Source organism: Onychostruthus taczanowskii, unplaced genomic scaffold, assembly GCF_017590055.1.
Source record: "Onychostruthus taczanowskii isolate IOZ18803 unplaced genomic scaffold, ASM1759005v1 scaffold83, whole genome shotgun sequence".
Classification (NCBI taxonomy): domain Eukaryota; kingdom Metazoa; phylum Chordata; class Aves; order Passeriformes; family Passeridae; genus Onychostruthus; species Onychostruthus taczanowskii.
In genome coordinates this window covers 1,081,432-1,106,942 of record NW_024506221.1, presented here as the reverse complement: position 1 = coordinate 1,106,942, position 25,511 = coordinate 1,081,432, and the positions used below count along the sequence as shown (strand labels likewise).

General features: G+C 39.7%; 1 protein-coding gene across 1 annotated transcript in view; it reads left to right on the top strand.

Moving 5' to 3' along the window:
- ITGA2 (integrin subunit alpha 2) overlaps positions 1-20,769 on the top strand; it is a 68,654-nt gene extending 47,885 nt beyond the window's left edge. The window contains exons 18-30 of the mRNA XM_041424607.1: positions 450-560; positions 1,149-1,231; positions 2,025-2,166; positions 3,775-3,867; positions 4,882-4,958; positions 5,047-5,130; positions 8,165-8,267; positions 9,064-9,174; positions 9,634-9,738; positions 10,048-10,161; positions 12,419-12,508; positions 15,801-15,917; positions 16,663-20,769. Coding sequence (XP_041280541.1) covers positions 450-560; positions 1,149-1,231; positions 2,025-2,166; positions 3,775-3,867; positions 4,882-4,958; positions 5,047-5,130; positions 8,165-8,267; positions 9,064-9,174; positions 9,634-9,738; positions 10,048-10,161; positions 12,419-12,508; positions 15,801-15,917; positions 16,663-16,752 — 1,320 coding nt within the window. The 3' untranslated portion in view covers positions 16,753-20,769. The remainder of the gene's footprint in view (positions 1-449; positions 561-1,148; positions 1,232-2,024; positions 2,167-3,774; positions 3,868-4,881; positions 4,959-5,046; positions 5,131-8,164; positions 8,268-9,063; positions 9,175-9,633; positions 9,739-10,047; positions 10,162-12,418; positions 12,509-15,800; positions 15,918-16,662) is intronic.
- Positions 20,770-25,511: the final 4,742 nt, after the last annotated feature.

Sequence of the window (25,511 nt, the reverse complement as noted above, 5' to 3'; positions counted from 1 at the left end):
AAAAAGAGGAGACATGGCATTTTCTGTGGTTTAGTGTCACTCAGGCCCAGATGCTCTTTGTGATGGTAAGGCAGAGTGGAATAGGAATTTGACTTCTGCAGCTGGATGAGAATGAAAGCTACCTGGTGATGGCTTTGAGGACCAGCTCCTACGGCTGCAGACAAATCTGCATGTTCCTTAGTCCTAGTAGTTACTGTGACTGCACAGTCTCCAGGAATCCTAAAAAATCAGTTTTATCATGGAAATCACACTGAAAACTCTAAATCTAGAGGAGCCCACACTGGTCAATCTCACAAAATTATTTTCTTTAAGAAATGAAGCTTTGAACTGTTGCTTCTCCTTGTTTAGAGCAAGTATTATCTTACTGCTCATTCTCAATTCACAATAGAAATTACCAATTTTACCCCGTTTTCTGTGCAGCCATCATCTGAACCACGTGTGTTTTACAGGAGCCTTCAGATGCCGTGAATTCTCTCAGTTTGCGCATTGACATTGGTCTTGCAAATCCTGGCTCCAGCCCTGTCCTGGACATATCTTCTCCAGCATCTGTGGCCTATAGCGTAAGTGTGCAGATTGACTATTCAGAAGTGCATGGCCATCCACATCCATAATGTGTGGCCCTCACAAACACCCAAGAGGTACATGCAAGTGAAACTGGTGCTCTGTGCAAGTCACATGGAGGGAGGGCTGTCGCCTGGTTCCTTTCATACTTTTGCCTGTATTACGTGAGCTTGCTCGCACACACACATCAGCCACCTTAGCACATAACAAGCATGTCAGTTCAGCCAAGTCACCATTGATGTGAGCTTCTAGTTGATGGCAAAGATGAATTCTTTCAGTTTATTCTACAGTAAAAAGGTACTGAAGAGAGTAAAAAGGATAGAAGAGAGATGAAACTAATTTGACTACACCACCTTTGTTGTCATTGAAGAGTAACCTGTCTGTACCGTTCTTGGATCAGTTGACGTGTAGCAACATATTATTCAGTTCACTCATTCACTTGTCAAGATTTTTAATGTCCTTCAGAGGGATTTTCTTATCTGCAAACCAAGAATGTGCTTCAGCTTGAAGGTGTTTGCACTCTAGTGTCTTCAGATCATGTTAAAAGTTGAGCCCTGTCATTCAGGAAATGTTTTTGTTTTTCCTAGATTCCTTTTATTAAAGACTGTGGTGAAGATGAACTTTGTATCTGTGATCTTGTTCTGAATGTTCAGCAGAAGGCAGATGACAGGTAAGAGCTGAATCAGTGGAACTGTTAAGGTCCACTGTTTTCAACAGTTGGTTTTTCTGTAGGCTTTGGATTAATTTCTAGAGGAGAATGCCTTTCCAGTTTAACATCTGCTTAGAAACAGCACGGATAAAAAAAGCAGTGGCATTTTAATCTAAATTTAATGGAGGAAAAAGAGGCAGGATAGGGACACAAACACAGAAGTAGGACTCTTGTCAGCTTAGACCAACCCAAGTTTTGGTACCTTAGAGATGAGGACATAGTGAGTATTTGGACAAATTGTGTCTGACTGGCTGCTGTTGGGAAAGGGTGCACAATGGGAGAGCAGCAGCAGCTGCAGCAGTTGTCTTCATCCCTCCTGCAGGGAGCAGCGAGGATCCTGCAGTAGCTGTGCCAGTGGGGAGTTGTGGTCAGCTCTTTCGGCAGCACATGTTCTAAGTCCATGTCAGATGTATATGCATCTATATGCATCACAGGGATAAGGCTGCCCATGTGTGCTGCCCACTCTGTCCACCTTCCCACCAGGGTAGACCCCTTGAAAATTCAGCAGTCACTTTGACAACACATAATCAAAGTCCTGCATTTTCAGAATACCATAATTCTATCTGGTTTTAGGAAACACCATCACAGAATTTCTTATGCCAAGGGGTTTAGAAAGCAGAGCGTTTAAGTGTGTACAATGTAGGAAATGTCTTGCTGTGCTTGTTATTTGTTGTTGGCTTTGGGCAACACATTTTCCTGATCCACAGCTGTTCTAGTACCTCTGTTTACAACAATAGACTTTATTTTCCAACAGCAAGCAACAGTTTATTGTCAGCAGCAAAAACAGAAGACTAACATTCAACGTGAAATTGAGAAATAAAAAGGAAAATGCATATAACACCAGAATCCAGGCTACGTTTTCAGACAACTTGTTTTTTGCTTCATCTTCTTTACCGGTGCGTGACACCCAACTTCAATGTTTCTGTTGTTGCCCCTGATTTTGAGGTTCTAATAGAAATTTTCTTTTTTTTTCTTTCTATCAGTGTCTATTCCAGAAAAGAATGTGTGTACAAGACTCTCTCACAATTTGTTTTCTTGGATACCAGAATTATTCTCGCAGCAGATCAGTTTATTTAGGTCAAGGAGAGATATTTCCAACTCAGCATAAAAGCTGGCAACTTTTCCAGTTTGACCTCACCTCAGACATTTTTTCCTCACTTTAGGCCTTGGCACCTACATCTTCTTCTTAATTCACAGCAGCATGCCTGAAGCAGTTGCTGTGCCACAGGGAATTTGTATTTGATAAATCAGACATGCAGCATTGATGATGAATCCTTAAAGCACAGACTCTGGATCTAGAAATAGTGTTACTGCCAAGGCCATGTGTTCCAGCTAGACAGTTACTCAGATTGACACAATGGCTATACCAAAAGCTCTTCTTCCAACAAATTGTATCTTAGAGAAACCAAAAGAGAGGAACTGTGCATACTATTTTGGGGAATACAGTATACCTATAATTTAAATTGTTGCTCCTGATTCACAAAGGATGAAATGCAGGTTTCAGTGCTTGGCTTATAATGGTCAGCTCCTACTGGAGAGGTGCGTGATAATCCTGGGGGTGAAATCCAGAGCAATCCCTGTACTGAAGGGAGAAGAGGGATAGCATTCATTCCTGCCCAAGAGCAGCATTATTCTGAACAATGAATTGGCAAAAGTACTGCACACAGCGCTGGGGGTGCCCCTCTACCTCCCCATCCTGTTGTGCAGCAAGATTGTTCATTTCACTCCTGCCAAAAGACCACACTGGAGCTAGAATTTTATTTTGCTTTAAAAGCCCTTTTGCTTAGAAGCACTTCAGCCTGCAACTGAAGTTTGGACCAAAAATGTGCCTGCTTCAAGGCAGGATGAAAAACATAAATTGAGTATGTATGGGTCTTTTTGGAGGTTTTGTTTTGAGTTTTTTTGTTTTTTTGGGTTTTTTTTGTAGCACAATTCATGAATGGTAAATGTCTAGTAGGAATGCTTTTTTACAAAAGACAGTACTTTTAAATAAATTCTTCTCCCAAGGGTTGATAACTGGCTCTGGTCTGTGAATTTGTCTTTGAATCACGGATGATGACAAGCCAATATTCTGGAAAGTAGTAAACAAACTATTATGTATGGCAGATTTTCCTACAGAAAGTTTCATTTCTTCCAGCTCTAAGACTGTGTAAATATGTCTGCAAAAGTTCTGTAAAATTTCTGTAAAAAAAGGACTTAGAGTGTCAGTGTAGAGCTGACCTGTACTCTCTGGCCTCTATTCCTTCTTCCAAGCTCAGCACAAAGTTCGAGTAAGATGATTGCAGCCCCCAAGAAATCAAGTGGGAATGGTTATTGTCCCACCTTCCTTGTGACTTCCTCCTGCCCTGCCTATACCCCACCTGTCTGCTGCATCTCTAGGATTTACTGCCATAACACCTATCTTCATTCCTCCGTATTATAATACATATGCTGTTGGAAGTACACACCTCTCTGCCTTATCAAAACCTGACATAAGATGGTGTTTCTGTCTGTTTTCTCTGCAGAGTGATGGGACTGAAGTCTCGTGTCAGACAGGAACAGCACAGAGTACAGTCATTTGCCAAATAAGCTATCCTGTATTCAGAACAGGACAACAGGTACAGCTAGCATGTTTAAGTAACCTTGAATGACACCTAAAACCCTTTCTGCTGGTTTTTTCCTAACTCTGCATTTAGTGCTGGTAAAGGTTTCTTAGATTTTACAACAGAGGCATTAAAATAAGCAAACTAGGGCTCAAAATATGTGACTACCTGTCAGATTAAAGGACAAACGGCTATCAAACCTCATAACCCACAGATTCCGGATGCTGCTGCAGTTATGTAACTTTTGAAGAGTGAAAGCTGGGGGCAAAGAAGCATTGAGCATCATGTGCAGGCTCCTAAGAACTGAGCACAGTTTCCATCAAATCTCTCCTGCAGTGTGAATCTGGGGTAACTCCCTCACCAGCTCTGTGAATCTCATCTCTCCAAGAAAGCAGTATTGTTTTGGGAGGAGATTGGAGGCCCACACAGCCCTAAGATGAATTGTATATCTTTCTTTTTCATATATAACATAAACCTCAGGATATCTACAGTTTGATGAAATCTCTTATTCCTCAAGGGCAGAGCAGAAACAGGGTTCTAGCCTCTAACATAATCAGCTACAGCAATAAGAAACTTGCTTGAAAGAACAGAAACATGATGTCCTGTGGCAGGACATGTGGAATAATAATTAAAAAAAAAATCATGTATAGAAAGTTAAGCTTGTTCTGAATGTTAATGGAATTGCTCAAAGTGGACCTGCTGGAACAAATGGAAGAAAAGAGTGAACACAAAGCTTGTGTCAATGCTAGAGTTTAAAATGAAGGAATTGTGAACACCTTTTTTTGCAGCTTACAGCTACTTGTACACATTTTTAAAATGCAAATAACTCATGTTTGTGTAAGAAAGCCAACTTGTAGGGGAATGTAAGAACAAATCAATTCTAAGTATTAAGAAATTACTGGAATATTACACAGAAATCTGTAGAGAATTCAGGTACAGAGGGCAGTTCTAGATCGTTGCACATATGAATAATGTCTTTCAGGATGTTGTACCAACTTCTTTACTATGTGTTCCTTGTCTCTTCCGTAGGTATCCTTTGATATTAGCTTTGATTTTAACCTTAAAAATCTTCAGAATGGGGCAGTTCTAAGTTTTCATGCATGGAGGTAAAGTACCTAATGATATGAAAGCAAGTTAGGTATTAAAAGCTTGTGTAAATTATTACACCTGACTGAAATGTGTTTTGATGAACAGTGAAAGTAAGGAACAGCAAGACTCGGACAACCAGGTCGCCTTATCAATTCCTTTGCGATATGATGCGGAGATTCACTTCACAAGGTATGCTGAGTTTTGTAAACATACACGGTCATTTCCCAAGCTACTTGAAGTAATAGTCTTGAAAGGCCACTAAAATATAGTGAAGTTTTGCTTTTGTTTTGGAAGTCATAAGAAATTCCCTCTTCACCAGTAGTAGCAGGTTTGTCCATTCTTCCAACCAAACTCGTATGCAAAAAATTAGGAAAGTTGTGGACCTGTGTTTACCTCCGAACACTTGTTACAGGTGCTCCTGTGAACAGAAGTGATATAAAGGCCAAACAGTGCATGTAGTTTTGATAATATAAATAGTATATACTGTATAATAACATTTGGCTTCTTGGCTCAAATGTAATGACATGGGATCACATCTGGAGTTACAGTGATGAAAACTAAACAAAAGAATGTCAAAAGGAAAAATATGTCCCCCCTCAGTAAAGGAGGGAAAGAAAAAAAGAAAAAAATTATGGACCTCTCTGATGAACCTGGAGCAAGAATATAAACTTTTTAGCAGTTTGAGATAATGATTTGAACTAAAACTGAGGTACACCTGGCAGATTCTCCCTTGCTGCAGCTGCACTGGCACTGGAAGCAGACAGCCTGCTTTCCCATGCACCCATCCAGGTTCTGGCTCAAACCTATCCCCGCTGCCTGGTGCCAGCCCTTTCTTCTCCATGTAGAAGGCAAGTCAGGGCTGTTGCAAGAGAGATCCTTTACCCTGGGAAGGTAAGGAGAGGCAACTGAGCAAGTAGGGGGAGAGAGACCAACAAAAAGCCTTTTAAGACCTTTTATCATCATACAGTGCTCTTGAAAGCCCTGGAAACACTTGGTGATTTGGGATGCACTCAAACAGTAATTAGTCTGTTACTGTTCCAAACAAGAATTATTTCAGTTACAGTTTAACTTAGATTGCAACTGAAACAAAAATATATGGGTGTCACTTTCGGATCAAGGTAGGATGTTTGCATTTTCATCAAAGAATAGATTTATTTATCTCTCCCAAATACTGAATTTCCAGGATCAACATGTAATTACACTTAATGAATTTGATCACCGGTTCTTGGTGACAAAATGCTTTTGCATCCCAAAGTGTTCAAAAATTAGTAACTATAAATGGATATAAAAAACCCAGCAGATATTCAGAGAATAACATAAATTATAAAAAGAGGGAGCTGCTTCAAAATGCACAGCAACAATGGATCCAGGAAATTAATATTCAGAGATCACCATAGCTACAAGAACTGTTGGCTGCTGTTCTTATTCCAGGATGAGCTGGAATAAGGACCACAGTACAGAAGATTAGTGTTATAAGCTTCTTTGCAGAAGCAGTTTCAGAATATTTGAGGCCTTGCATCATGAATAGGTGCACCAGTCCTGGAGTCATGCAGAATTTTTGAGATTATTTTAAGTGCAGAAAAGCATTTTAAGTCAGTGGTGCGAGTTCTTTCAGCTGCTTGAGAAAGTTGCATGAGACCTCACCAGCAGCAGCAGAGACTGCAGGAGCATCTGTGCAGAGGGCTAGCTTCTTAGGAAATTCAGACGGTGCAAACTTGAATCAGCGGGTGTAATTAGCTGAGAAATATGAACTGAAATGAAATGCTTCGGAAGAAGTGAGGAATGGAGTCTGTAAAAGTTATTCAAGGGAAAACAAGTGTTTGAATTCAGCTATATCTCCTGAATATGAAAAAATGCAATTTCATATGCACATCAAGGAATGAGGGAATATCTACTGCCAGAAAATGGTTAGTTTATTCTTGGAGATAATAAATTTAAAATAATTAAATGAATGCATATTAAGCCATGGGATAACTTGGCTTAGGAAGTATTTACCTGGAATTAGTTCTTTCCTGAGGCAGGTAATGCAGCCAAGAAGTAATCCCTTAAAATACAAGAGCTGAAAAAAAGTATTGTTTTGCTGAAGTGAAGTCTTTCTAGGGATAACTTTCCTGAGTTTCTAGGAGAAGATGTAGCAATATGTCTTTCCAGAGACTTCTGAAAAGACAAGGAATCTTGGAAGGGCTAAAATCTTCAGCAGTAAGAAAGCAGAAAATATGTAATGTGTGTTTTCCTTGGAGTCCTTGTGAGCAAGTCCTTCAAGGAAAGGGCCCGTGGGAGAAGGTATGGAGGCTCAAAAAGGAACCACCGTGCAGTATGGAGGATCACCACTGATCAGGAAGCACATCTGTGAGACTGCACACACATGATATTGTACTCACAGATGTTACCCAGATTAAACAGGGAGGGCAGTAAAGATGATAGATTCCTTGTGGAACAGGAAGAGCTGATGTGGGAGTTGCAATAGCCTCTATTTCTTGTTCACTCCCTCACCAGGTTGCTTTTTGAGTGCTCAAATTAGCCTTGTAATTAAAGCTAATGATAAAGAACAGACACAGTTCTGGCATGGTTTAGCAGAGGAGCTGCTCACAGGTAGCAAGTAGTGGGTGTGATGCACTGCACAGGGATGTTTTCCTTGCCTTTGAGTGTGGTTCTGACTAACTGAGCTCCTCAAGCACCCACAGGTCCTTGCCCCATGCCCTTTCATCACACACCTGCCATTCCATGCTGCAGTAGGCTGAAACCACTCTTGTGTTACTTTGGGAGTTCTGGATTTTAAACTCTATAATTACTAAACAATATGACCCAAAGAGGACTGTGAGGGCTATGTGATATGTACCATCTACATAAGCAGGGTGATGCCTGTGTTTCCACACCCAACCAGTTACAGGGAGACAGCCAGGAAGGCCCTTCCTGAGAAAAAAAGGTGACTTTTTGTGCACAGAGAAGGAGTTGGCAGTATGACCCTGAAACAATTGCAGGGTCTAGAAGCCTAAGAGAGCCTGTATTCTGTACAATTCTCTTGTCTTAATTTCATATGTTTTTTCCAGCTCTGGGCTTCAGCACACCATTTTCTTAACCAACTTTGTAAAATTCAAACAACAGTCTAAGTGACTGACTTCTCTCTCTGTACTTCTGACCTTTTTCACAAAGTCATATCCAGTAACATATGTTTTCAAAGCAGCTGCCAATTGAAATGTATTGTTTTATGGTTGTTAACCAGGCTTGCCAATATCAACTTCTATGAAGTATACTCTGGTCATAACATTCCTTCCACTGTGAATAATTTTGAAGATATTGGCCCCATGTTCAACTTCTCAGTTAAGGTTAGTAAGTCTGTTTTGTTCTGGTTCAAGAAGTTGCCTTAGCTCCCTCTGTAGCCTGCTCCCAAAACCTTGTTTAAAAAACACTCCTGCTTTCATTGTCTTATTTTGAAGCTTTTGAATAGGTCAAATAAGAAAAAATATTTGCAAATAGCATAAGTTCTTGGAGTCTTCATAAGGTTAAGGATGACATTTGCACAAGTAGAATGGGGGAGGGATTGGTCCTGCACTGTGTACATATTAAGAAGATGGTTAATGCTTAACTTTAGGCCAACTTTAGACTGTTTTTTTACAGAGTCTCCTGACAACTTGATAAAGAAAAACAAGGCTTGGACTTTGAAACTTGAAGTTTGGCAAGGGTTAAGGGCTCAAACCTGATGCAAGAACTAGCCAAATCACAGTGCTTATTACATAACACAGAAAAAAAAAAAAAAAAAAAAAAACTTAGATCCAAATATGCAACGTGGAAGAAAGTTAAATTATGTTCCATTTCCATTCCTGTAACTGCTACTCCAAAGAACTAAACAGGCCTATTGGCCATGGCAGAATATTTGCTTTTCAAAACATATTTCATGCAGTTAATATGAGCTTTGCTAAGAAAACAGACAGGAACCTGGAGCTATACAATATACTTTCTACTTTACTATTCACAAAATTACTACCCCAGTGTCTTAGTAAAAAAATCTATGTAAAAGGAGTCCAGTTCTTCCATACTCATCCATTATTTCTAATTTTCTTGCTGTATCAAATAATTTATGCACAGCTACCTGAATTAACTCCTGAATTTTTTGCTTTGCAGGTAACAACAGGAAGTATTCCAGTAAAGATGGCAACTGTAACAATCAATCTTCCCGAACTGACCAGCAAAGGCAACCCACTGATGTACCTAACTGCAGTCACCACAGATGAGGTATAGAAGTAAATTGTGTTTGGGGGTTTATCAGTACTATAAACATCAATTATCTCCCCAATATTATAGCTTAGTGTAAGAGAATCCATGCTCTTTCTCCTTGTCCCTTCCTCATAAAGGGGGAACCACAATGCCAGCAGTACACTATGCTATTACTTGGCAGATGTGGAGTATCTGGATCTCTTCAGTTACATCCTTCTCCAAGTTCCTGATAAACTTATTGTAAAAATGAAATTTTTAGATAAGGAAAAACCTTTCAGATCAATCTACAGACAAAAAAAGTGTCATAAGAATTATTTACCTCTGACCAAAACCACATACTCTTTGTTTCCTAAAGAATTCAGTGTTCACACTTCAGCCTTTAACAGCCACCATCTAAGCCCAGAAATGTATATTATTATGATAAGTATAAACTCCTGAGTAGCATGTCATCTGTCTCATTCCTGCCATCTTTCCTAGGCCAGAGGTGTTACTTGTGATGCTCAGATAAATCCACTGCAAATAGGGAAAAGACCTTATTCTACATCTTTCATGAAGGAGAACTTCAGAGCTTCCAAAGAACTGGTGAGTAAAACCCAGGGCTGCAGTAAGCAGGACCTTTTGAGCTGAGGGAAGCAGAGCTGACCTTCTGAGCCCATTGCTGTATTTGTGAGGAAAGCTGTGATGGGGTGGCCTTCCTCATTTACAGAGCGGGAGCTCATCCTATGGATGTTCTCACAGATACTGCCTCTGCTTTAGCACAGCCTGTAAGCACTTAATTTGTATGCACAGAATGGCAAAGGCAAGGGCAAAAATTCTGGATGTTGCAAGAATATTTCTTAAAGTGTATTTTTAATGCATGCTGTTGCCTCTTCTTGCTATTTCCCCTGGAAGAGCTGTAAGAATGCAAAGTGCAGTACCATCACATGCAAACTGGAAGACATTGCACTGAAGGGAGAGTATTTTGTGAATGTGTCCACCCAAATCTGGAACGGAACCTTTGCTGCCGTGAGTATCAGCTGCATTTTTACAGAGGATACAATACTCAAGTATTTTAAAACTCCTGATATTTTTTAAAGTCCAATACAGAGATCTTACTGAGAGAGTACAGAGTACTATCAGAGTACTTACCGAGTACAGAGACCTCAGTCTAGAAAGACCTTCCTTTACTTTATATTGGTTTGTATTTTTCTGGATTGAAAACTTGAACCTGAAAGTATGAGGCTGCATAACGGAGCTGATAAAACTTCAGTCCAGCATAGAATCTAAGAAAATGCTATGATAATGCAACCTTCACAGCTGAAAAAATGTTTCCTACATCTGTTAGATTCATTCTTGGGGAACTACATTTTCCACAAAGCTCATCCTAGGACAGCAGGCACAGTATCATCATAGCCTGTAAAATAATCATGCTTTTTAGCTTTTGAATATCACAGCCTACATCGTGATTATTTTAGATCACATCAAAATACCAAAACCCTGTTAATGCTGCCAGTTTTATTGGATAGAGAAAGTGTGGAAAACATCTTTAATTGATTTTTTGTGTTTATTAGAGTAGGTGTCAAAGAAACAGTCCTTGCTTAGAGACTTACAGAATGCTTAAAAAAAACATCAATATCTCAGCCCATTTTCAACCACCATGTGTCCTCCAGGATATAACTCATCATGAGTTACCAGACTTTTGAAGTTAGACCGTGTTTGCTTCTTAGCTAGGCAACCAACCAAACGATCTTGGAGTCCTGGGTTTGCCTAATGCATCAGGAACATGACGCAGTCTCCTTAGTGTGTCTGGTGATTCTTGTGGCAGGTATTGACATTTAACAGCAGGGCTGTTGTCAGCTCCAGCATTCAACTCTTAAAAGGAAAAGGCCAGGTTGATATTGTTAAATGTGTTATGGAAGTGTGCGACGAAAAGCATCTGTCTGTCTTTAGCATTTGTATTTTTCTTATCAGCTGGTTTAGGACCATTTGTTAGTGCTGTTAGGTACGCAAAAGGTGGAAACCTGAACAAAAGGTTACTAGCCTCACAAAAAAGTGAGTGGGAATGGTTTGTTTACCATCACTGGCTGATGGGAAGGAAAGTGCATGTCACAGTTCTCCTCGCATCACCCATTTTGTAATTTTCTATTTGGTTATCAAAATTCAGCACAAATAATCTTGCAAGCACTCACTCGATCATACACAACATCAGCCTCTTTAGTGGCAATCAGCCATTGTCCAAGAAGGGCACAACAGGCTTGCCAGTACCTGCTAAGCAAAGAAAAAATGTGTTTAGGAATTTATGTGCTTTGAATAGTGCTCAGGTGTGTTTCTAAACTTTTAAGTGTGCAGGACACACCACTTGGGCAGATGGCCACAGTGCAGGGATGCAATAACACACACTGCAGAGCCAGTCAGTTTGGCGTGTTGGCCACTGCGGACCCACAGCTGCCCGTGCTACCTGGCCCTGCCACAGAGAAATGGCTGAGGAGGCAGAATGGCAGAGCAGGCATTGCCTTTGGGTCAGCTGGAGAGAGTGGTCCTGTGCTCCCATGAACCTGAGGCCATTCCTTGTGGTGCTGTGGAAGAGCAGCAGTGAACTGTCAGCATCTACACAGCCATGCACCTCTCCTCCCAGTACATCCACAGAGGGAAGTGGGGTCTGGCACAAGGTCCCTTTTCAAATAGGAATTGGCTTAAGATTTTTGTCGTCATCTCTGTTTAAGCTGAGAGAGCTATGTCAGAATTTGAGACATGAAGAGGAATACATAGTGAAAGGAAAAAATAAATGGGGAAAAACAGAAGCATTGGATAGAAGTGAGGGCGGGGGGAAGTAAAAGAACATCCAGTTTCCATTTCTTTCAAAGGCCAGAGATATATTCCCATCTGTCTTTTGTTGCTGTGTCTCATTTTCTAACTGCTATTTCCTCCCATCTCTTCCCTGCTAGCAGCAGTGACAGCTTTGAAATAACTACAAAAAGGGTTACGTAAATATTTCCTTCTATTTTGCTTGAACTGTACATTAAAGAAAAAGAAAAAACAGTTCCTCAGTGTCATTGCTAAGTGGATTACTGATATATTATTACTTTGATTGACATTATGGCTGGGAAAAATATTAAAATAATTTAAATTTTCTTAATACTATGATTTTCTTTTCTGGCTGTGAAGTCTTTATTTCAAGGCAATAGAATTATTTTAGAATATCTACATTTTAATTTTAAAATGTAATTAAATTTACATTTGCCCTATAACAGAGCTTTACAGTTGTTTTAATCTTCTCTTTCAGTTAATTTTCCAGACATTACAACTCTCTGCAGAAGCAAAAATTGACACAAATAACCCTGAGTTATTTATCATTGGAGAGAATACCCTAACTGTAAGTGATAGTTAAGTGTATTTTTTCAACTTCTCAATCTTTGACTGTATTAAAGTGATAATATTTAATTTTCAGTGTCCTTTAGGAGTACATAGCACCTTGATTATGTTGCACTAATGTATCATTTGACTATATACAAGTCCCTTAAGTTATTAAAATATTTTCATTTCAGCCCACTGCTATATAAACCAGACATAGTTAAAACCTGTAGGTCTCAAATAAATGGTAGAACTCTGAGAAAAAGTCAGCTAGAAACTTCTGAAATTCTGATAGCTTTGTGTTCATGAAAAGATCAAGATTTGGCTTTCTTGCTGCAATGGAATTATTTGTTAAAGATAAATGAGCTCTGGGAAACATGTTCGCCAATCTGACTTGTAGTCTTACTTACTTCTATAAGAGTAGGGTTTGAGGTTTCTACACAAATGTTTGGCAAAGGTCTCCAGAAAATAATCTCATTTGTAAAGGAATGTGGAATATTTTTAGCATTTGGAAGAGCTGTCATATGGACAATGTGGACACAGCTAATCTCAAGAGAAGTCTCCATACCACGGCATTATTAGTACTGAATTCTTCTTCCAAGCTTTCTATTTGCTATACACAAACATAAAAAAGTCTGGAAGAATACAGTGTACTATGGTACTCTTACAATAAAAAAAGGATACCTTATTCTCTTTGTCTGTCTTGAAAGGAACAGTCTTCCATTTGCAGTACTAATTTTAGATTTATTTTTACAGGACTTAGTAGCCTGTTTTATCCATAAAATAACGAAGGCCATTAAACAGCAAAATGGAAATTAGTAAATGAGTCAAATATCTGTAGGAATGTGCAGCATAGCCCATTCACAGGAAATAGAGAATTCAAGTAAATGTATACAAAAGCAGTGATAGATTGGTCTCTCTCACTGTGTGATATAATCATCATCCAACACCATTTTTAATCACTGGTTTCTCATAGATCACTCTATTTCTTGTGAAGAACCTATAAATAAGCTATTTTGTAATCAGTAAAACCTCCAGTGCCTGAAGAACAAAGGAAGTATGTTTTCGCAGAAAAGTTAGATGCCAGTATTTGGAGTGTTCTGAGTGCTTCAGTTTGACATGGTATTATTTCTATTAGGAGATGAAGCTCACTACTATACAATGCAAATATTCTAGGTAATTGCAGAGGCTTTTTAGGTAACTCTTAAACCATGTATTAATAAGTATTTTTCCACATTTGAAGCATGGTACTGCCAAGTACATTACCAGAAGTTCTGTTGGCAATTTCAGGAGAACTTGACAAATGAAAGTCAATTCCTCTCCCAGCCACTGACACATGTGCAGCTGGGACTTCTACACCTTTGAGGCAGTAGCTGAACAGACCCTGAAAGTTATCCACACGGTTCCTCAGAAACAAAGTGGCTTTTGGTGACTTCCAGCCTGACCTTTACTCAATGACCTATTGCCCTGTGAGAAGTCTTGGTAAATGTGCCAGGCTGTGGAGGTACATTCTCCCTAGAGCAGACAGTTTGACACCTGGAGTCAGTACCCAGCACTTACTTCTTGTCAGGCCAACAGGGAAACCCAGTCTGCCCTTCACACTTCCTTGGGAACAGGACAGTACAGAAGCAAACAGAGCTCATTTCCCTACTTACCCTGTTAATTTACAGGAATGTGGTAGGATTCATCCAAGTTAATATCTGCATTGGTCATCTGTATTCTATATACCCTAGTCCCTGGAAAGAACAAATATTTCTGAAATGCAGTTCATCTCATCCTAAATTTGATCCTGAAAATAACTAGGGTGAATTAGGCTCTTAAAAAAGCCTATCCTCCTTTGGGAGTCAGGAAACCATGTTGTAGATAAACACCAGATGAGCTGAATCCCACTCTCATGGTGTCTTGTTGTCCAGTTTAACTTCAGGAAAGATAATTTGTTCTTAGGCATCAATCTTGCTTTCCAATGGTGCCACTTCACTGTTAATCTAATGCAGAAAGCATTACTGGGCAAACTACATATATGAAATTGACTTTTTACATTGGATGAACTGGGTTGTTATATAGCCAAATAAATGAATATTGCCTTGTGATGCTATGTGAGGAAGCTGTTTAGGTATTTTTACGTAAAAGCTTTCACATTTTTTTCCAAGTTGGAAAGGACTGCCAGCTGGAGGCCAGAATGTTAACCTGCTAGAATCATCACTATGGCCATTCAGTTAGAAAATACACAAAGCTGGCCTGCCTTGGTGAAATGAATACACATAACCACACCTAGCACAACACTGGAGCCTTCCAACAGAAATGACTTAAATCACTGAAATGTCAGTCCAGTGCAAGTTTCCCAGAAAGCTTAAGATTAAATTACTCCAGACAAATGCAGTGAACAACCACCCTGAGAAAATAAACCAGTGTGACTTGTTTTATCATGTTTCAGGAAGAAAAAAACTTTCAGGTAACTGCATGTTTTTCCAAGATTAAATCCAAAAATTTGACAGTTCATAAATATTACAAGAACTCTGAGAAACTCTGTTATATGTAATTATATATTTGGTTATACCTAATCCAGCTAGATAGGGTATGACCTGAAAACTAACTTCCAGACACTCTATGCCCTTCTGGGAGCTCTCTGGTATTGGTTCAGGAAATGTAGGTGTGGTTCAGGAAATGTGGGTGTGCTAGGGGTGTGCTCCTGTTTGACCTATACATCTTGCAGCAGATTCATGCAGTTGACCCAGGAGAACACAGATCACCATGAGATCTGTTCATTAGTGGTTTCATAGAAGGTAAGAACAGCAGACAAAGGAGACTGAGGCCCAGCAGGAGGATTGGAATTTCAGCAGATGTCATGGTGTCTGGCCTCAGTGATTAGTACTGCCTCCTACAGCTGCCGAGCACAGATAACGGGCACTGACAACGCTTGGTGAAAAGTAGTGCTTCTCAGCAGTCTGATTTTGGGGCTGTACACCAGGCTATCCCCCACCTTCATGTAAACATGGCTGGTTTACACAGTGATGGTGTGTGGAGCCTCTGAAAGGCCTGCTGTTAATGGAGAGGCAGCTGGCAGGAGAGATTGGTCCTCTGCCTGTTACGCTTGGCCGAGAGTGATGGGGGCCTCTAGTCCTTAGCTGCCATTGCCGTGTGCCACAGTGCAACCAGGCACCCATGGACACCAGGGAAAGGGCTGTAATTGCTTGTGTATTCTGGTCATTGATCCTGGAATATGTGCAGTCCAGGCATTCTTGATCTTTCGTTTACAAATCCTACCTTATTTGCAGTTAACATTAGCGCCTAAGACACAATCTCTCTGCTTTCAGATCCCAGTTACAATAATGAAGCCAGATGAGAAAGCTGAGGTACCAGTAGGTGTTGTGATTGGCAGCATATTGGCTGGACTCCTCTTGCTGTTGGTACTGGTTGCTGTTTTGTGGAAAGTAAGTTGTTACTTATATCTTAAAAACGGAAAGGGATGAATATATTTGGGCTCTTTTGTTTGGAATCTCTCTTTTCTAGTGTGAAACAAAACCACATCTGCAGTTTGGTGGTATGAATATAATACTGCATTGACAACCTTGACATATTTTAGAAGGGTTTATGAAATGAGTCCTTATAGAAACTGGCAAGATGAAGATGTTAAATGAGCTGCCAATCATTCAAAACAGGGGCTGTGACATTTACTTTTCTCCTTTCAACACTGTCTGCCTCCTTCCATAATACCCTATCTGGGCTCTGAACACCCATGATATTCCCAGTGGACAAGGGTGGGGATTACAAACAAGGTGAGAGAGGATATATATTGGACAAAAGAACAGACAAAAGAAGGGGCAGGGGCAAAAAGTAAAATACAAAGGTTACATAGAAAAAGGGGAAAGTTTTTCTGCGTGCCAGGGCATTGGTGTTTGAAGTGCTCCTTGGCACACCAAGGCGTCATGGAAATGTCTGTATCTCAGCATAGAGAAAAGTGGCTTAACAGCATTGCTACTCTAGCATTTAGTTGCACCAGGTAGGAGTTTAGGGCCCACCTCCTTTCATTTTAGAGGCAGGAATTGTTTACAAATCAAACTCTATAGTGGATGCATGCACACATGTGCATTTTTACCATCACAGTATTTTGTTTTGCTGAGTAATGAGTTATCAATGACTGACTGCATTGTGGTGTTATTTTAATACTTCTCACAGCTTGGCTTCTTCAAGAGACAGTATGAGAAAATGACACAGGATATAGAAGATGTGGATGAAATCGCAGAACTCACAAAGGACAAAGACTGAAGACGAGTTACATGGATAAAGAGATCTGAGCCACCAATAGTAGTTGTGATCAGTCAGTTCTTCAGCTGGAGTGCCTTAAAGCTTAGTAACATTTAAACATTTTTAAAAGTGTCTTTATAGATGAAATATTTTACAGATTCTACTCTATTGTAAGAGTAACTGCAGGACAGTTTGGTTTTTTCAAAAATGATTTATAATGCCTTTTCTTGTAAATTTTTGCCTTTCAAACAAACTTAACCCTTAGAACTGGCAGGTCCGAAGTATACAGTAACATACTGTTCCAGCAGCCCTTCTCTTGATCCACTGCAGAGTGAAACAGAAGAATTTATTTCAGATTATTGTGGAACAGCATCAGTTGGTAATTCAGTTGACAAGTACCACATGTGTTAAAGGACATTTTCTATTAAGTTGATGATGAATGTGTGGTGAATACTGCTTCCACACTGGAAGAAGAAAAGTCATTTTTTCAATGACTAGCTCCATCCTTATTGTTTTAGAAAAATAATTTCCACCAGCAAACCTTTGCTTTAACTAATCTATAAACTGGGAACTGTGTATGAAGATGTCTGTCTGGGTGCTACAGGACAACTAGTTGGGCAAAGTCTTCCAAAAGTTCACATAATTCTTGCACTAAGGTCACAACTAAATTACTGAAGGATATTGTTTTGGGGAAGTATTGCCAAATGGTGTGTAAAACTGTCTTCTGCATACTTTCTCCCTGAGAAGAAAATATTAATTTCATAATCACTTACAGCATGTTCTCTGCAATGTTATTACTCATTTTCATCTTGAGAAGCACTACCACTACTGTTATGCTGGCCTTTATACTCTCGGTCCCTCTGATATCAGTTTGGCTTTTGACATAAATAGGAAAGACAGTCAAGATCTTGCCTTTAATTCTGTACTGAAAGATTTTGCAAGAGTAAGAGCATAGAGTGAACTAAAGGGGATAGCTGACTGAGGAATGATGCACATTACAAAAGGGGATAGTGAAGATCTAAGCTCTATAAAATGTTTACTGCACTTCTTTAGCATCTCAGTGCCCTCCAGGAGACCAAAGTTCAGTACAACCTCCTTACCTGTCACATTTTTTTTGGTCCTACCTGTTCATGTCTTGATGAAGTTAACTTATGTTTTATATGGTGAAGTACTGTAGTGCTCTGGAATGAGCTCTAAGCACAACACTTGGGTGACTTTATGTTGGTTACACACCTCAAATTTATCACATGCTGTTACGCTGCCTGGTTATAGTGAAAGCTCAGTCTGTAAGACTGGTAATAGTCAGGAGATTTGGCCTCTTGGCTGCCTTTCTCTCTCATGCCTGGCAGTTACACGTACAATTGATTGTGAGAGAAGATGTTTGTGTTTTTCGTATCTATGCTGCCATGCAAGTGAGATTGTTTCCAACTTCAGGTGATTTACTTGAAGAGTAAAACATGCAAATGTGCCTGACTGAGAACACAAAGTCATGGTTTCTTCCCCCCCAAAGCTGGATTGTAATTATGCTTAGGCACTTTTACATTATTTTCTGAGGGACTAGGCTTAAGCACATTTGAAAGTTTTACTCAGTCTTTTTTGATAGCTAATCAGTCAAAAGCCAACCATGTCTTTGGCAAATAACAGCTTCATTTGCAGCAACAGCTGGATTATGCTCAGTGTAGTTTTATATGTGTTTTGAATTTATTTTGTATCTATGAAATGTTATGTTTTGGGATATTTTGTTGTGGTTTTTCTAACATTCTGAAAAACAATTCAGATTCTTATATCAATTATCAAACAAGATTCTTGCTATCAGCTGAGTCTGTGACCAAAACAAATATTTAAAAAGTGGGGGAAAAAATAGCAATTGCATAAATCTAAAGAATAAGCTCCTGACTTGTAATTATAAACTTTGAGGGCAAATGTTCTGAGAGTAGAAAATAAAAAATTTGTCTGCCTCAATTCTTATATAAACTTGTGCAGAAAAAAAAAAAACCCTACAGCCATGTATGTGGGAAGCTCCTACATAATCAGGGTCATGCACTCCAGAGCAGAGGGGGAATTTCACAATACACCAGATGGTAGAATTTTCAGTTTCTGGTGCTGCCTACCGGGCAATTCAGGCCTTGACCCAGATTTGCTTCTTCCGCCTTCAGTGGGAGGTACAGGTCAATATCCAATATGCAACTTCTCTGGGGATTTAACAGTTTATCAATCAGGTAGCAATGATTCAATTCACTAGCCTTCACTGGGTTATATTTTGACATGAACAATATAATTCTCCTTCCCAGCCTGGACACAATACTGCTTTTCCAAAATAAAGGGGAGACATAGCAATGGGTAAGGTTTTTGTATCCTAACCACTCCAAGTTACTAGTTTATTTTTCTTTTACAATTAATACTTAAATGGATAATTCAGTTTTTGTAATGGGTAAGTCTATTGCACTTTTAAGTTGGCACAGCTGCAAATAATACTGGAAATATTATGTATATTTTGTATTGTGTGCAAGGGTTTGGTTTGTTTTTTTCTTTTAAATTTACTTTTTTAAAGCAGCTTGTTTTAAGTACCCTGAAATTTTGAGCTTCAGCATGTACTTTTGTTTGCGCTTGCAGCAAGAAAAATCGACAATATTGTCAGCAAACTCAAGTTATATCTGATTCTGGTCTTGAAATCTAGCTGCTGATTTCCTGAAGTACTAGAATCAAGTCCAAAATCTGAGTTGGTTTCATATGAGCCTATGTATAAATTTGGAATATACAAGAGAGTTTATAATAAAGCTGACTTCTAAAAGCTAGCATGTAAGCTCTATGGCAGCAGGGATTGTATCACTGTGGTGGCCTGTCTGAGGGCTAACAGCATTACTGCAATAAAACCCAAGACTACTGCTGAATGCAGACTCATTTATTTTTAGACAGCACCCTAAAGAGAAGCAATGCTACTGAAAAAGCACTGCATAAAATGGGGCCAAATACGGCTTTGTCCCAGTAGCACACAGTGAGAATCTAAGGGGATAATTCTCCTAGGTAGACAATGACACTGCACCTGAAGTCTTGCAGATCACAGTCCAGAGTGTAACATAACCAGTAAGGTGTACTGTAACCCAGCTGACGTAAGTGCAAAGTATTTGGAAAGCTCTAGCTGAGTAGATGTTGTTGAAACATTACCATGGCCAGGCCTTCCTATAAGCATGGGCTTATCATCAGTGCTATCTAAAATTACAACCCATTCTGCCAGTCTCTGCACTTTACCTATTTACAGAATTGGTCAGCAGTAACATGTCATGACTCTGGCTCTGGCTACACCCCACCATATGTTGGAAAAGCTGAATTCAACTTTCCAGCAGGAACAATGTTCTAAAAGAAGAGAGGGAGGAACTTGGCTATGAATAGAAAGATGAGAGGAAGACAGTATTGTCAGAAACTACCACCTGAAAACTACACACTTTCACAGAGCTTTCAATTTCCACTTTCAATTCCTCCCCACTTTTAACAGTGGTACATAAACATTCAGGTAGGCTACCAATTTCAACACTTCCATCATACAGTATCAGATGAACCTAATCTTAAGGCACAAAGTTCTGTCTTTCAGCAAGTCTAAGTGTTTTGCAGAATTGCAAGCCAGATTCCCTATATACTGACTTATGTATGTGCTGGTTTTGACTGGGGCAGAGGTACATTTCTTGACAGTAGCTGGTATGTGTTTTGGATTTGTGCTAGAAATTGTTGATAACTCAGGGATGTTTTATCTGTCACTAAGCAATGCTCACAGATTCAAGGCCTTTTCTGCTCTTCACCCCATCTCTCCAGCAAGGAGGCTGGGGTTGCATAGGAAAGTGGGAAAGGGACAGAGATGCAACAACTGCCCACAGCTGACCGCAGGCATTCGGAGTGTTTGGTGCTTGTCTTCCCAAGCCACTGTCACATGTAATGGAGCTCTGCTTTCCTGGGGTTGACTCAACCTGCCTGCCAATGGGAAGTGGTGAATGCATTCCTTGTTTTGCTTTGCTTGCATGACCAGTTTTTACTTTCCCTATTAAACTGTCTTCCTTCTCAACCCAGGAGACTTCTCACTTTTTCTATTCTCTCCCCCATTCCACGAGTGGCAGAGTGAGTGAATGGCTGGGTGGGGCTGAGGTGCTGACTGGGGTTAAAGCACACGCAAAACCAAACTACAACAAAAGCTTGCAAATTAAAGACTAAAAAAATGAAGGTATGAAAATGCATCTCAAAATCTATAGATAATTACCTCAATTTTTTATTGCCTGTGAAAGTAAATGAAGTGTACATTTACATCTTTAGAAAAGTCAAGTCCTACATTTTAAGTGAACATTTCTGTTCTCAGTTAATCAGTCAATTATTTGTATGCAATCAAAGGATTTAGTACGCTAGCAGTTTTTAAAATGTACTTGCCTCTTAAAATAGTCAAAATGGAACTTTTATAAAAAGGAACGGCTATAAAGATACATCAGGATGCTAATTTTTGGTAAGTTGATATGACCAGACTTTATGGTGTGTTTGTTTTTCAAAAAACTGGCCTAAGTTTCTCAAAGAAACTGGTAATTCATAGTCACCAATGTATTCTGCATTCCTTTCAATCACCTCCACAGGACACTTAATTGTACTTAATGGCACTTAATGCTCAAGACTATTTTTCATAGGATTTTAAAAGGGAAAGGGCAGCACTGTCTGCTTTAACATACAATTTGTTAATAATGAGATTTAGCAGTTCTTTTTTAATGCTTCTGAAGCAACAACTGAATGTGCTACTCTATAAAACTACAACTTACCTGGAAGAGCTGTGCATAAAGCGAGCAGAGAGAAAGGCCAAAACTCTAGTTCAAAGCTGAGCAATCTAAGTGCAGCAGTGCCACTTTCACTAGCGACAGCCGAAGTGAGAGCCTGTATTCCCCAGCACAGCCAGCACCTCAGCAGGTCAGGAGCCGCTCCTCCTGCTCAGCCATCTCTCGGCTGCCATCTCCTGGGTAGGCCCCTTATAAAACAACCCCCTTCCTCCCCTGTCCCTCCCATGACAGTCCATCAGTTGCTGTTTTCATCGTATGCATCAGGCTGAGCTTCTCTTGAGAACAGCACAATGCTCAAAGTCAGGAAAGGAAACTCTTAAAATCAGTCAGTGCTGGTATATGGATGTTTGACCAGACAAAGGGGTGGATCAGTGTATTCAAATTTTGCCAGCCAAGAATAAAGCATCTTTTCAGAAGGACAAATTATCACTCTGAAGACATGCACTTCCACAGACAGCCTTCATCTGGCAGATCTCAGCAGGAATCACATGATGACCCTCTGGGTCTGTAGCATTTGTGTCTGGGAACATCCCTCTATGTACCAGAGCCACCAACTCAACACGGCTGACCTCATGGAGAGGTGGGATTAGCCTTCACTACAGGAAGAGAAATATCTGGACTCATTCCAGAAAGCTGGGTTTTCCTTGTAGGTAGACAGATCTGCAGCTATCATCCCACTCAATGGACCTCACCATAACACAGAGTAGCTGTCATCCAGCACTGTAGTTCCGCATGTGCGGACAGCGAGAAGCACAACCACATCTTTTCCTAACACACAGTGTGACACTGCTGGGATTCTTCCCCTGACCTGGCAATTTGGAAATGCTTCTGGGTCACGTCACACACAGCTTAAGCATTTATCTTAGAACATAGTAATCTGCCCTCTTATGACAATACTGCCCTAGCAGAGAGGGTAGCCCTACAGAGGGAGACAGAATACTGAGTTTAGAGCATGGACTTAAATTTCAGTGAGATATATTTTACCTCTAATTAGCACACCATCCCTCCCAGAAACATTTCCATTTTGCTTTTACATGCCAGCTGAAGAACCCAAAGTTACACAAGACTGATATATCATTGTTCCAGAACAAAGCAGTACTTGCCTCATGCACAGCTAGGGACAAAAAATGACATTTCATTGTCTTTACCATGGCAGCATACACACATTGTAACACTCAACTGTGACTCAGTACAACATCTCTTCCATTCATTGTTCCTGGTCACTGTGGGGAAGTACACAATTATTCTCTCTTCTTTTCTGCACCCTATTTCCCAGCTGCATTGCTGATGGGGAAGGTGCACTTAAGGTCACCCTGGAAAAATCTTCCAGGAGACTGCAGTGCTAGAAAGGCACTAACGAGACACTACTGCAACTCAGGAATTGCCCTGATCAAGGGGTCCCAAAGTAGAATTTAACAATGTTAACTAAGATATACCACTGATTTTCTGTATCAGAGCACAACACTAGTACGGAGCCACTGCATAAGTTTTACTTCACTCATAAAATATCCACTAAAAAACAAGCTAAACATTTATTTTTGTGAAATTAATACACTAATTAGTTGCATGGAAACAGTAAACATAAACACAGAAAAAGGAACACCAAATATGAAAAAGTTAATGTATTTCTCTCTTCTAAAGCGAAAAATAATCCTTTCACAAAGCAAGTGATTGTGCTTAGTATTCTGTACAATTCCCAGAAAAAATGACATTCAAACAGCAGAGGGCTTCTCTCCAACCTCCAAGAAAAAGAAAAACTCAGTCTTGTACTTGACCAACTCTGCCTAGATAACAGAGCCCAATGGTTTGTAGTGTGTCTATCTGTAAACACACAAGGAGCAGCTGTTGTCCTGCAGATGAAGGACTGACTTCCACTGAGGAAAATACATCAATAAGCACAGTTTAATGATGTTTCTGCCTGAAGCTGTATGTTTCCTTACAATTTACTTAATTCAGATATAGTAACTAAGTATTAAAAGTGATTAAAATCCCTGGGGGGAAGATTTTTTTCCTCATTTTACTTTGTGCAGCTAGAAGTTGTTAGTAGATTTTTGCACACACGATAAAATAGAACATACAGCTGAGGCTTCACTAGTGTGTGATGCAATGATTACAGAATCAAGGACTGGTTTGGGTTGGAAAGGACCTTACAGATCATCTAGTTGCAACCACCCTTATATAGGCTGGGACACCTTCCACTAGACCAGGTTGCTCAGAGTCCCATCCAGCCTGACCTTGAATATTTTCTGGGATGAAGCATCCACAGCTTATCTGGGCAACCTGTGCCAGTGCCTCACCACCTTCAAAGAATTTCTTCCTATTATCTGATCTAAACCTACCCTCACTTCAGCTTAAAGCCATTCTCCCTTGTCCTATCGCTACACGTTGTTGTGAAAATTCCCTCTCCAAACTTATTGTAAGCCCCGTTTAGATACTAAAAGGTGATGTAAGGTTTCCCTGGAGCCTTCTGAAAGCTGAAAAACCCCAGCTCTCAGCCTGTCTTCATAGGAGAGGTATTCTAGTCCTCTGATGAACTTAGTGGTTCTCCTCTGGATTCATTCCAATAAAACTTCTTGCACTGGGGGCTCCAGAAGCAGATACAGTGCTCCAGCGGGGTCTCTTGAGGGCACAGCAGAGGAGCAGAATCAAACCCTTTGACCTGCTGGCCCTGCTGCTTTTGATGCGGCCCAGGAGAAAGCCAGATTTCTGGGCTGCAAGTGCACATTGCCAGCTCATACTGAGCTTTTTGTTCACAAATACCCTCAAGTGTTTCTCTCCAGTGCTCGTCTTGATCCATTCTCCCTCCAGCATGTACTTGTGATTGGGATTGCCCTGACTAAGGAGTATGACCTTGCACCTGGATTATAAATAACTATATATGATGTAAGTACATATATATGAGCAACTGAGCAAATAATTTTGCAGTATCTTATTTTCCTTCACTTGTATCTACCTTCTCTACACTGATAATGATGACTAGATAACACTGCCTCCCAGCATTAGCAGAAATGCCATACACAATGGGACTTTGAACTCTTAGCATCTAAATACTACCATGACACAGTAGAATAAAAAATAAAATTACCTTACTCGGACAGGTAACCCAGTATTTCCAGTGAAACCCAGGCATATTAATTAGTTTTCAAACAGTAACAAGAGAAAAACTGTAATAAGGTTAAATCTTAAATGTGAATATAAATGCATATATGAATTGCAGTAAGTTCAATAAACTCTCTTTTCTTTGAAAAACTATTCCATTTGATGACTTTTAATTCCCACACATATGAAATCAAATTACTGAACTTAATTACACTATAGTTGTGTATTTGTAATAATAGCTGGATTGGGTTTTTCTTCCTGCAGCACCACACAACTACACAACCAAAAAGTCACCTTCAAAATTTTGTCTAGACATCATTAAGTATTTACAGATTGGTATGTTATTGCTAAGGCAATACTTTCTGCTGGTAGAGTGCTAGCTTTAACTTTGAATCAATCTCTATCCATGTTTTTTTAATGCAATGGACTCGGAATCATCAGCTGCACAGTAAAAATCTTTCTGTGAGACAGAGCTACTGGAACAAAAGCACTACTAAAAAGTTAGTAACTCTGGGGTATAGTTTGTATTTTCTTCTCTGTCTGCACTAAAATAGTTAATCTACTTTAAGTAGCTTTCATGTTACAAGAATGTCAAAATAGCATACAGCTTGCAAACTAAGTCTGCACTCATATAAAATTGAACCTTTCTGAACTTTATGACTGAAAAGAATGCAATTGTCGTGTGGTGACCTCCCATGCAGACAGAGAACACAGACTACCAAGGTAAAAGCATTAGAACAATATTTATCACAGAGTAGTCTAAACCTTGCAACAAAGAATTTTAGGGAAGATTATTTTAAAAACTGACTCCGTGTTAAAATGCACAAAAAGGCAATTCCAAAGGAGAGTCAAGACACCTAAAACCCCTAATTAATCCTC